General features: G+C 44.5%; 1 protein-coding gene across 1 annotated transcript in view; it reads left to right on the top strand.

Annotated features, from left to right (window-relative positions):
* T265_02937 (hypothetical protein) overlaps positions 1-12,535 on the top strand; it is a gene marked incomplete at both ends in the record, with an annotated part of 55,975 nt that overhangs the window by 18,737 nt on the left and 24,703 nt on the right. The window contains one exon of the mRNA XM_009167301.1: positions 951-1,281. Within this exon, the coding sequence (XP_009165565.1) occupies positions 951-1,281 (331 nt within the window). The remainder of the gene's footprint in view (positions 1-950; positions 1,282-12,535) is intronic.

Here is a 12,535-nt window from a genome sequence, read left to right as displayed (position 1 = left end):
CACGAGGGTGTTTGGGGAGTATGAAATTTGTGAACCGATTGTGTTCAGCTGTCCCCAGTTTCCGCAGCAACAGACGAACTTTCCACGCATCATCAAACTGAGCAAAGTCGGTTTGAAACATGTCTTCATATTTCTTGAACCAACTTTCGAAAGTTCGTCCAGATTCAGCATCAAAATTGAATTCGGTAATTGAGCTGGCAGCAGCATCTGCGGAAGAAGACGGAGGCTCACCCTGTCGCGTCGCGTTCACCGACATACTACGCATCAGAGATTCAACAAGCCTCATCTGAGCTTCTTCTAACTGCTTCTGTTGTTGCTGTTAATTGGAGTGAGCTGGCAGCAGCATCTTCGGAAGAAGACAGAGGATCAAACGTTTTTGTCGCGTTCACCGACATACTACGCATCAGAGATTCAACAAGCCTCATCTGAGCTTCTTCGAACTGCTTCTGTTGTTGCTGTAAAATTAATTGGAGTTGATCTACTGAAATTGACATCGTGGGTTCGGGTTGTCGCCAGTTGTTGCGGCTGAACCCAATAGTTACTTCAATCCTACCCTTGATGTGTGGATCACTTTTTGATCTTACAGCGTCCGTATAGCCTTAATCGAGTGCAACTAACCCACTTACGAATGTAGTGTAAGTCATACTCAGTGCGTCCATTTCATGGTCAATGCGGCAGATTATCCTGTGTCCAATGTCTCATGGTTACATAGCAAAATACTGATGACTACTCGCCTTGCAATGCAGTCACTATTATCACTTTTCATGCTTATTTCCGCGTGCGCTGTAGAAGTTCGCTGAAAAGTACCTCAGCTAGTCAATTAGATTTTTTCTTTATCTTAAGTAATACTATAAACATCGGGACATCGGTCATGCTGCTTCCGTTGTTTCATTCAACATTGGCCTCCTCTTACCTTATGAGATGGGTTTTCTTATTTCTATTCATCGTAGTTTTGGAATGAATAACCGATTCAAAGAGGAATTTCCCAATGAACTACATGGAAAATTAGCTCCGGAAGAGTTTCAAGAAACCATTCGGAAAGTCAACGATCGATTGGAAAAATCGTTACCAACCCATGTGCGATGGTTATTCTGTGGTCTGCTCTGTTGCTGCTGCACAGCCGGCTGCTCCCTATGGCCCGTCATCCATATGAGCAGGCGAACGCGCAGGGATCTGCAGAAGACACTTGACGCTGAAAATCACCGTCTGTATATTAATATTGGCCTCCGCCTATCGTTGGCAAAACAGCAATCGTCGGAATCAACTGCATTAATGGAATATGTGAGTGGAGTTTTGAGTGTTTACAAGAATTTTAAGCGTAAGACTGCAAATGGTGTGCTCCCATGAAGTGAGGTGAATTTTCCAGTCTCAGGACTACTCGAATTGGTGTGCAGTGATGGTGTGCAGTCCAAGAAGGATACCTATAAATTAAGTGTGGTTTCGCTCAATGTGATGGAAAATTATTTATCACGCTTGTACCAATCTCTAGTATGGGAGAGGTGAGTCCGGTTACTCGGGGAACTGGATACTAAGTCTGGTGGTGTGGGACGCTCCCTTAAGTGCCATGCACGTCAGCTAGCGCCGTTGAATCCATGCACGATAGTATTCTGGTCCGTGTGATAGTTACTGCTGTTCAACGAAGGACACAGCTTTTCACTTTTGTCGTAGGACGTGTAACATTCGATATTATTCTGGTCCCGTGGCTTAGTAATTATCTGCCTCATCCAAAGTGTGATGACAATTCAGGTAAAACATTTTGGTCATTGAACACTTGCCAGATTCTTATAGGAATAAGTCAACTGACCGAAATTAAGCCTCACACCTAATTTTACTTCGTGTAGTTGTGTGTAAACGGGCCCTTGGAATGGCCGGAAACCTCTACCCAAAGTGCCGCGCGTCCGATGTTTACGCAAAACTGGTGCATTCTAAAAGGACTCAACATGCTTTTGTGTAATAGGATTCTCCGGATTCGACTAAACCTCTTGGAAACATTGGGGGATGCTGCTATATGTGCGAATGTTTAAAAAGACTGTTCGACCTTATATCTCCCCACTACGCTAAGGTAAGTTTGGGAGGACCTCTTAATTGATGATCAACTGGGCCTTCCTATATTGCAACCAAAGCAACGCTGCGGAACACGTTAGACTTATTTCTCACTTTGATGTGACCGTAACTTATTTGTGTTGACCACTAAAAGCATATTCATTAGCTCCTTCTATTCATGTTCATCAGACCTGTGCAATGAACAAGGGTAACTCTAATGTTAAGAGCTTGTGTTCAGTACGAGTGTATTTCCAGGATAAGCACTGCTTTTTCCAGTCCCAGAGGTGAACGCTTTTCGGATGGAAACGTTATATTTCGGTATTTATTTACATACATATCGAAATGTGGACCAAGACAGGGGTTCACCTAATCCCCTGTTAGGTGTTGCACTATAGAATTTTAACCACCTAAAGTTAAAATCGAAACTTCAGTACATACCAGGGGGGTGGTAGTCGGATATGAATTAATTGCTGGCCGGTTGATTTTCATTACTCATACGAAACGCCTTTGTACATGTAGATTGACTTTACTCATCCGGATGAACATCCCCAACGACAAGCAATCTAATTGATGTAACATTTGGTTCATTAGCTGGGACCCGGTACATCACCTGAGAAAATTCACTGGAAGTGGTCACCCTATTAGAATTGATCAAAGACGTTACAACGTAGCTCGAATTGGACTCCTTCATTCCACATGTCAGTCGTGGATGGTTGCAGATCGCGGCAGGTTTTTGTTCAGATATTCGTTCAGTGCTGGTTAGTACTGGATGATTAGCAGTGGATTCGCTGATGCTTAAGCTCTCTCGGTGCTTTTGTCGGTGAAACCTGTCTAAGTTTGCCTTTCAAATGACACTCTTGGACGACATTGAGCCATCTTGCGCGAACATAGCGAAGTTTGGCTGACCCATGGAATCATTTCGAGCTCTGTTACTCCGCCTTTGATCAATTTTAATCGGACAGCCACCTCTGGTCCTAGATAGTCACCCAAATGTAACGTGAATTTGATTGCTTTCTGCTGTGGAGGAGCCGTTCATCCGGGTGCGCAAAGTCGACCCACTTGTTCAAATGTAATTTGTGTGAACATCTTAAATCAACTGGTCAGCAACGGATACTTGTCAGACTAGTCTCCCCCGTGGTGTACACGGATGCTTCGATTTTGACTGCACGTCAGCTAGCGCCGTTGAATCCATGCACGATAGTATTCTGGTCCGTGTGATAGTTACTGCTGTTCAACGAAGGACACAGCTTTTCACTTTTGTCGTAGGACGTGTAACATTCGATATTATTCTGGTCCCGTGGCTTAGTAATTATCTGCCTCATCCAAAGTGTGATGACAATTCAGGTAAAACATTTTGGTCATTGAACACTTGCCAGATTCTTATAGGAATAAGTCAACTGACCGAAATTAAGCCTCACACCTAATTTTACTTCGTGTAGTTGTGTGTAAACGGGCCCTTGGAATGGCCGGAAACCTCTACCCAAAGTGCCGCGCGTCCGATGTTTACGCAAAACTGGTGCATTCTAAAAGGACTCAACATGCTTTTGTGTAATAGGATTCTCCGGATTCGACTAAACCTCTTGGAAACATTGGGGGATGCTGCTATATGTGCGAATGTTTAAAAAGACTGTTCGACCTTATATCTCCCCACTACGCTAAGGTAAGTTTGGGAGGACCTCTTAATTGATGATCAACTGGGCCTTCCTATATTGCAACCAAAGCAACGCTGCGGAACACGTTAGACTTATTTCTCACTTTGATGTGACCGTAACTTATTTGTGTTGACCACTAAAAGCATATTCATTAGCTCCTTCTATTCATGTTCATCAGACCTGTGCAATGAACAAAGGTAACTCTAATGTTAAGAGCTTGTGTTCAGTACGAGTGTATTTCCAGGATAAGCACTGCTTTTTCCAGTCCCAGAGGTGAACGCTTTTCGGATGGAAACGTTATATTTCGGTATTTATTTACATACATATCGAAATGTGGACCAAGACAGGGGTTCACCTAATCCCCTGTTAGGTGTTGCACTATAGAATTTTAACCACCTAAAGTTAAAATCGAAACTTCAGTACATACCAGGGGGGTGGTAGTCGGATATGAATTAATTGCTGGCCGGTTGATTTTCATTACTCATACGAAACGCCTTTGTACATGTAGATTGACTTTACTCATCCGGATGAACATCCCCAACGACAAGCAATCTAATTGATGTAACATTTGGTTCATTAGCTGGGACCCGGTACATCACCTGAGAAAATTCACTGGAAGTGGTCACCCTATTAGAATTGATCAAAGACGTTACAACGTAGCTCGAATTGGACTCCTTCATTCCACATGTCAGTCGTGGATGGTTGCAGATCGCGGCAGGTTTTTGTTCAGATATTCGTTCAGTGCTGGTTAGTACTGGATGATTAGCAGTGGATTCGCTGATGCTTAAGCTCTCTCGGTGCTTTTGTCGGTGAAACCTGTCTAAGTTTGCCTTTCAAATGACACTCTTGGACGACATTGAGCCATCTTGCGCGAACATAGCGAAGTTTGGCTGACCCATGGAATCATTTCGAGCTCTGTTACTCCGCCTTTGATCAATTTTAATCGGACAGCCACCTCTGGTCCTAGATAGTCACCCAAATGTAACGTGAATTTGATTGCTTTCTGCTGTGGAGGAGCCGTTCATCCGGGTGCGCAAAGTCGACCCACTTGTTCAAATGTAATTTGTGTGAACATCTTAAATCAACTGGTCAGCAACGGATACTTGTCAGACTAGTCTCCCCCGTGGTGTACACGGATGCTTCGATTTTGACCAGTGAACCGTACCGAATGTGAATTATGATACCGTATCTTTCTTTAATCCTACTATATATATGCGGCGTTGCGAACTTCTTGGGACCGTACTCAAGAATCAGTTTTATTTGCTGTTTCGTCGTTGTAGTCGCACAATTTGTAGAACCTGTGAATATCCTTATCGTTCGTTGGGTACTCGAGACCATGTTTCCTCCAGCATCAGTGTTATTTGCTGTTTCGTCGTTGTAGTCGCACAATTTGTAGAACCTGTGAATATCCTTATCGTTCGTTGGGTACTCGAGACCATTGTTTCCTCCTTTGGTGTGCACTAGCAAAATAACCGCACCAAGACAAGAGGAAGACTGTCCAGTCGAGAGCAAAATAGGTGCAAGCCGACCATATTGCTTTAGTACCCGTGCCACGCGTGGTCTTGCATGCCCATAGTGATGAGAACGTATCAGAATGAAACCGTCATGTATGGCAACAACCAACTGAACGCCAGGTAAGCAGGAGGCGATATCCAGCCACTTTTGAGCAGGCCTACTCCTCAGTCACGCCATAATAGCACTAAGTTTTGAAGACAATGGGAAATCCCGTGACCGCCGTAGCTGCTTGATCTAGGTGCAGGCTGCTGACTAAGTGTCCAGAGATGAGTCGCTGGAACTAAGAGAACATCACATTCGTGGTTGCTCAGGTATCCGAGCCCCTCGTCTCCAATCCAACCATATCAGTGCGCAGTTGAGGGATCAACCACCTGTAAACACGCCCCAGCTGCCAATATTTCGAACATCAGATCCATTGGACACTGCTCGCAACGGACCTGATTGGTCGTAACATAAGCCAGTCGAGTCGACCGTTTTTAGCGAGGCGCTTTTCGCTTCATCACGAATATTCTGTGATAACTGTATAACTGCAGCTTTCACAATTTTTCTTTATGTGTATTAAAGTTATCTCAAGCTACCGCTCCTTTTGATATATTGTGGTGGGTGGGACGGCAAGTCAAAGACCAATAGAGGAATTGCAACACCGTGTGCATTACATAACAAAAGGTTGTACTTCGTTCGAACTCCCGATTACTCTCCTCCAGTCCCGGGTAATCTGTTTTGTTGTTTTAATTTGCATAACTGCTCTGTACCGAAGTGGTACCACATCTGGGTGATTTGATCACTTTTTTCATCTTTGGAACCACCGTTGACCTTTATCGTAAAGTTCTGTTCAATTCCCACAGCCATCTGTGAGAAGCCTTCCCAGGATTAACTACTTATTTTAACCCAGTTTTCTCAGCACCGTAATCAATTAACAAGGCGAAGTCGTTTACTTCAATTCTGGCGGAGTTCACGTTTCGTGCACAAGTATAGCGCTTGATCACCTGTGTTTCTTAGTGCAGTATTGTAAGCGCGTAGGAAGGATGAAGCTTACCATCGCCCCGACTACGGACACGTGATAAACTTCACATTTTCCTCCCGGTCCCTTATTGCAATTTTGACCTACTTCATATTCTCTCTTCAGTCGCCTTTTTTGGTACCCACATCCACCGATCACATAGAGGTCGTGTACTACCCAAAAGAATCTCAAGAGTAATCTCAAAGAACTTAAGCTCCTTCTGTTGTTGCATTAAACCAATACAAATGAAGGGATGATTAGTGTGACACGGATTGAAATTAGCGAAATACACTCATTTACATACCAATTCGGTTTTGACGGGAGGCTCACCCGGAACCCAGCTGAGTCTCTCGAATATGACGATTTTAAGCAACTGAATGTGCTGCACCAGGTCGTTTTATGTCTCACTTAGTACGATATTTGAGATGTCAAAGTTTTCAGCAACCTTATGAGTATTGTATTACGTCCATACGGGCTGAGATTCTTTTTTTGCGTCTGTGATTTTCAAAGCCTTCAAACTGAGGGGAGCGCACGAAATGAACATAATGTCCGACGGGGAGTAGTCTGAGGGCAATATTAATGAAGGTGGGTCAACTTATTGATCCATACAGACCAATTAAACTGTCTCTTTAAGGCATTCTTCGTTAGACTAGTGACTAGTTGCAGCAAGCGAAGCTCTACCTTAGTTGCGGGTGCAAATTTTTTTACACGTCGATACGGTAGATCCACTGTGTGGTAGAATATCTGTTCTAAGACTTCGGAAGTAATCCAATTTCCTACTCGTAATGATATTACCATCCTTATAACGGATCATTTTCAGCACTTCATAGCATTCCTTCTTACAGTGCTCTTCCGTAGTTTGCGGCAGAATACTTCCAGTTTTTTCCTAAGCGTCGAAGGGGACTGTTTAACAGCAGTACTTTTGCAGCTGCGCCCTATGGTCGATATGTTCCCGAGCTAGTGGTGGCTGGTGAATTCTGTAGGAGAATAATGTAGAACGTGCGTTAGTGTAACGTTCCCATTGATACATCAGGGTATTTGGACTCCTCAGGGCTGTCGCTAATGATGACGCTGTAGTAGCAGACGAACGCTATTCGGTGGCTTTGTTAAACTGCTTGAGTTGTTGGTAGGTAATGGCAGAGGATCACCGGCCAATACTGTGATTAGCGCAAAACATGGATGGACGAAACACTGCTGGCTTATTCGTTGTTATCCTGAATGCGAAAGGAACTCAGGTTCATGGATTTAAAGCCGACCCAAGTCAAGCGTGACGACCTGAGCTGTATCTCTTATGCCAGAATGTTCTCAACTGAATAGAATATTACACTACTCGAGTTCCGCGGTTCAGTGGCCTAGCTTTTGAGATCTGTCTTTGTTATCTTTTTTGGACTTCCATGTATTACATCAACCTTACGCGCATTTTGGACGTATACCTCCACCATACTTTTGGGTGCAGTAATTGAGTCTGGTGGTGATTATGAGCAAATGATGGCTTCATTCGCGTAACGTGACCCTTTCAGGCAACGGCAAGAGAATGCTTACAGCTTTTACATCGATGACTGCCCAGGACTAAATAAATTTCTTCTTCATCGTGTGCATTGTTCCAGCCAGCTTTGTGTTTCTGGTGTCCAATAAATTAGCGTTTACTACTTAAGGTTTGATTTGATTCCCCCACAGTCCTTTCAGTCGCTCAACACGAATTAAAGCGAATCAACTGTGGGGCATTGGAATGTATTGTATGGCTAACGTGCGGTGTGTGTGCATGCGTCTAAGTAAATATCTGTTCTTCTCGTTGACTAGGGATCAGGTGTTACTCATAATGTAGATATTTCGCAACATGTTGCTACGTGCAATGAACAAACAATCAATTCACCATTCATGGAGGTCGTGACCACCTTACCTCAGTAACAAAGAACATTGTTCTTCAATACTATTCTGACCTCGACATAACGACTTGAAGTTTAGTGACTGTTTGTAGTCTGATTTAACTTGAACTAGGCGGTCGTTTGTCAGCTCTAGGAATACGTTCATTTGGAAAGCCTGTACATTCTAGAAACTGGTATTGCATCGTTACTGTTAAGTATATACAGATGTCGCTGATTTGTTGCGTAAAAAACCTACGAATACACTCACTTGCTGGTCGCTGAGGTGCTCCTGTTCGCACCCGTAGTCGTCGCGTGTTTTCCAACGCATCCGGTCAAACATGCCTGTTGGACAGGGATTGCTTAGGAAACGAGTTTGTGCGGAGTAAAGATGTTTATAAACGAGATCAGTTTAACATTTCAGAGCAACGAGCCATGTTTCACTGGATTATCGCCGACGCCTGCACTGCGTAGCTCTTACTCCTTGCCGTACTTGATAAGCAGGCCCATTTGTCGCCAGTGCACAGACTGGGCGATCGTCTTCAAGGCATGTCCGTCATTCTCTTCTCCTCGGTGAACGAATTTGCAGTAGCTGGAACCAGTGCACTTTGGTGCATGGTTTGTGAGCTGACGGACAGAACAGTTTGTAAACATCTGGTTTTTGAACTAAATACTTGTCTCATCTGAGTAGGACATGGTCCTTGCATGTTTGATAACATCTAACACTATTTTATTGCAGCTTATTGGCCCCCGTGCTTCGTGCCGATTGCACAGCAGCTGTGCACTCAGTGTTTGCCATAACTGAACAGTCAGTTTCTTGGTATTTGTTCTGATGGTTGGAAAATTAGAGTGAGGGGTTTATTCTTCCCCATATATATTGCTGTAGCCATTCATTAAGAGAGTGGTTCAGCCAAGCAGTTGATTTCAAGTCTTGGTTTCTGTCTGTGTCGTTTGGTGGAAAAACGGTACTCCACTAATTATTGGCTAGATCGTATAGCTAATTTGTACAATCAGTTACAACTCAGTTACTGTGTAATGACTTGACCCATTATATCTGTAACTGTTTTCGACGGCATCTCAGCTGGCCATACATTGGATCTGTTCAAACTGAATAGTTTCAACCGATCAAGTTTGGTGCATCCCCCACAAATCGCTATCAGAATACAAGGAACTTACTGGCCTTGATGCGGCTTACTATAGGACGGATAGCCTGAAACAAAAAGGCCGGATACACTGTCTACAACTTCGTACCTGAAGATCCAATCTTCTCAGGAAGACCAATGGGGTCAGTAAGACTAGGAGCGATGAGTTCCCGTACTACGAATAATCATATTATGTGGCCGTCCGTGGGCGACATTTTGAATGCGTGAAGGTTGTAGACGTTTCTTTCTAGGTGACCAGTTTTGGTAACCTTAATGCGCTGTTCACCAACTCTCGCGCACTCGCGAAGGTCTACGGGAAGTTCCAACACTCATGGCGTCGAAATATCCCCATGGCGCTCGCTCGCATGTATTGAGTACGCAGACGGCAATGCTTCTGGACCCGATTTTCGCCATGATGCATACAATAGTGAATAATCTTAGTAATTCCGCCTCGGTTTGATATGCGCTTCGCAACTGTAAAGTACAAAATACCGCTGCGAGACTGGGTGAGATCAAGCTCACACTTCGTGGATCAAAAACCTAGCCGCTACGAAAGTGAGACTCTTTCAATGTTTTGCCATCAGTATCTTTGTAGCATTGCTCCGGTGTGGTTCGAACATCGGATCTGTAATGCTGAGCGGTTCTACTTGTTTCCTGGGTATGTAACTCGCCTACGACAGATGAGCTGGTCGCAATCCGTAGGCTTCAGTGGCTCAGTCGACCGGTTTCCCATGAAAGCCCTTTTCGCGTAACCTCGCAAAAGCGTTCAGCTGGAGTACACTTCCGGTGCCCAGCTGCCATGCCATCCGAAGGAAGCACGAGGGCTGGGATTCTGCTAGGTTGCCCAAGCCTAGACAGGGAAAGTCGAGAGGCGGAGGTCGGATTCGAACCACGGACCTTCCGGACAGCAAATTCGCGCTCTAACCACTTGGGCCATCTCGCCCAACCTCGCAAAGGGTCGAAACGAGCCAGGGAAGCATTGACTTGTCAGCGAAGCATTAAGATTTTGCCATCAGTTTTTGGAGACATCGGCAGAAATGACCCAGGCCGGTCCTCTAGCTGTTGTCTTCACTACATGGCATCCTCTCCCTATTACGTAACCCCTGGATTCACGTGTCAGTTATGTCACCTATCGTCTCTAATGCGTAGTTATCCCCTGTCAACTTGCCAGATCATCGGCGAGCGAAAATGTGGCATTTATAACCACTGAAAGCTGATGACGGCAGCAGTGGGGTTAGAGCTGTTAATAGTAACGACGTAATAGTGGAGTAATAATAATATAATAATCGTCCAGCTGTAACACCCTTCCGGTGGCTAGCTGTCATGCCACCCGGAGGAAGCACGAGGGCTGGGATACTGCCAGGTCGCCCAGGCCTAGACAGGGACTTGGTAGCTTATGTAATCACTATTTCTGGCCTCGTCCTCTCGCTCATCATACGAAATGAAACAGTGGGGGAAATTAAATTATCCTCGTATCAACCAGCGCATTCGGTCGCGTTTCAGCCGACATAGTAGTAACCGCGTCCACCGACCCTTCTTGTAATGAATTCCTTTCAAGTACGATTGTGTGCTTATCCTGTCTGTCTCACTGCTAAGATACTCTCCCCTCCATAGTACAGCTGAGTTTTCTTGTCTCTATCAAGGTTGTAGTAGCTGCATCGCTTCGGTCATTCGCGGTATTTTCCGTCTATTCATTTCCTTGATGCACCATAAATAAATCGCCTAGCTGTTTACCATAATGTGCCACTGCTACACAACGCGACTGGTTCGTCCCGTAGGACTTGGGTTGTGTAAGTTCAGGTGGACTTCTCATCCTGGTAATTCAACCGTTATGCTGGCCTCGCTCACCAACGTGATTCGGCAGTTGAGCTAAGCAGGTGACAAGAATCAGGTGCTTTGTTCCGACAATGGATCTCCTGTTATTTGAGTTTAATCACTTGACCTTAAAAAAGTCTAACCACGAAATGGTCAATAAGTGAAGCATATATTTGTTTTGGTTTTTGCCTTTGAATTTGTTTAGAAGAAACGTTCCTCCCATTAGAACGTATTATTCTTAGGTTTGAACACAGGTACTTGTTTTTGGTGTGCAGGTTTACTAGCTTACAAGATATATATTGATACCCATATCTGGTTTACTTGCAAGCATCTAAGTATTACTCCAAACGGACACGGAACAGCATATCTGCGCTCCGTTGCTCGCTAACACAAGTGATTTGTCAAGATAGGTTACACTGACTAAGTGTTGCACGTCTATAAAGATTCATAAAAAACTTGCCGACATCATCGTGAATTGAAAACTCGCTTGGTATGCTAGGGTGGAATGAGTTATTTGATGGATTCCGTGTTCTGTGATGCGAATAACAATTATTGGTTGACCTACGAAGATCGTGACGCTTGGTGAACACCAATAGTCACCTTGATCTTGATGTATTAATTTGTGCCTATTCAATTGGCTACGTAGCTAGGCACAACTTACTGGTGGCTGATCGGATGGCAGTTGATCTGTTCGCCAATTGCCAAGCTCGGCGGATCAATCAACTGCCATCCGATCAGCCACCAGTAAGTTGTGCCTAGCTACGTAGCCAATTGAATTGTGCAGAACTCTTGGTACGAACCACCGCTCTCGCTAATCTGCGATTTCATTCCCCGATAGATTATTTCATCTCCTGTTAATGAAGGCATGAGCTTTGTAATTACAAAAAGTAGAAGAATCACATATTCTAAATACTGCATAACCATCCTGTACAGCTTGAGCCATGACAGACATGCCCAACCTGGTTCGACTAACCCTACACTCGGCTTGAATTAACTAGCGCAAACATTCTATGTTTACTGAACAAGTTCCGGCCATGAAACGAACAGAGTCTGTCTACATCTCCGTTCTACTTTTCTCTTTAGCCCCTCGGTACGGGCATTCCGAAGCGGTTGATTTTGTTCCTTACAGTAGAATATGGGTGATCCATCTAGAATTTACAATATCTCGAAAGTTAATGGGGGGCTGGAGTCAACTAAGCTTTCCTTGGGTGACGTTACACTTCGAGTACACTTCTTTGTCGCTTATTTTCTGTAAGGAAAGTCAGTCCATAAAGGATGGTCTCAGAGAGGTGAGTAAGACTTGTTTTGTAACATGCGCTATGGTATATATCGCCTTGGAACCGTCACGAAGAGACTGGACCTTACCGTGGTGTGGCGGTTTGTGTACCTCGGAGACCCATTGAGCTATACTGGGGGGTGTCCGCGCGACACTCACAGATTCTCTCATACCAGATTGGTCAATGGTTAGAGGTCTGACGAACACAGTCTCCTGGCCCTCCAGGTTGG

The sequence above is a fragment of the Opisthorchis viverrini genome (assembly GCF_000715545.1).
Source record: "Opisthorchis viverrini unplaced genomic scaffold opera_v5_38, whole genome shotgun sequence".
Taxonomy (NCBI): Eukaryota; Metazoa; Platyhelminthes; class Trematoda; order Opisthorchiida; family Opisthorchiidae; genus Opisthorchis; species Opisthorchis viverrini.
This window is presented reverse-complemented; position numbering and strand designations above follow the sequence as displayed.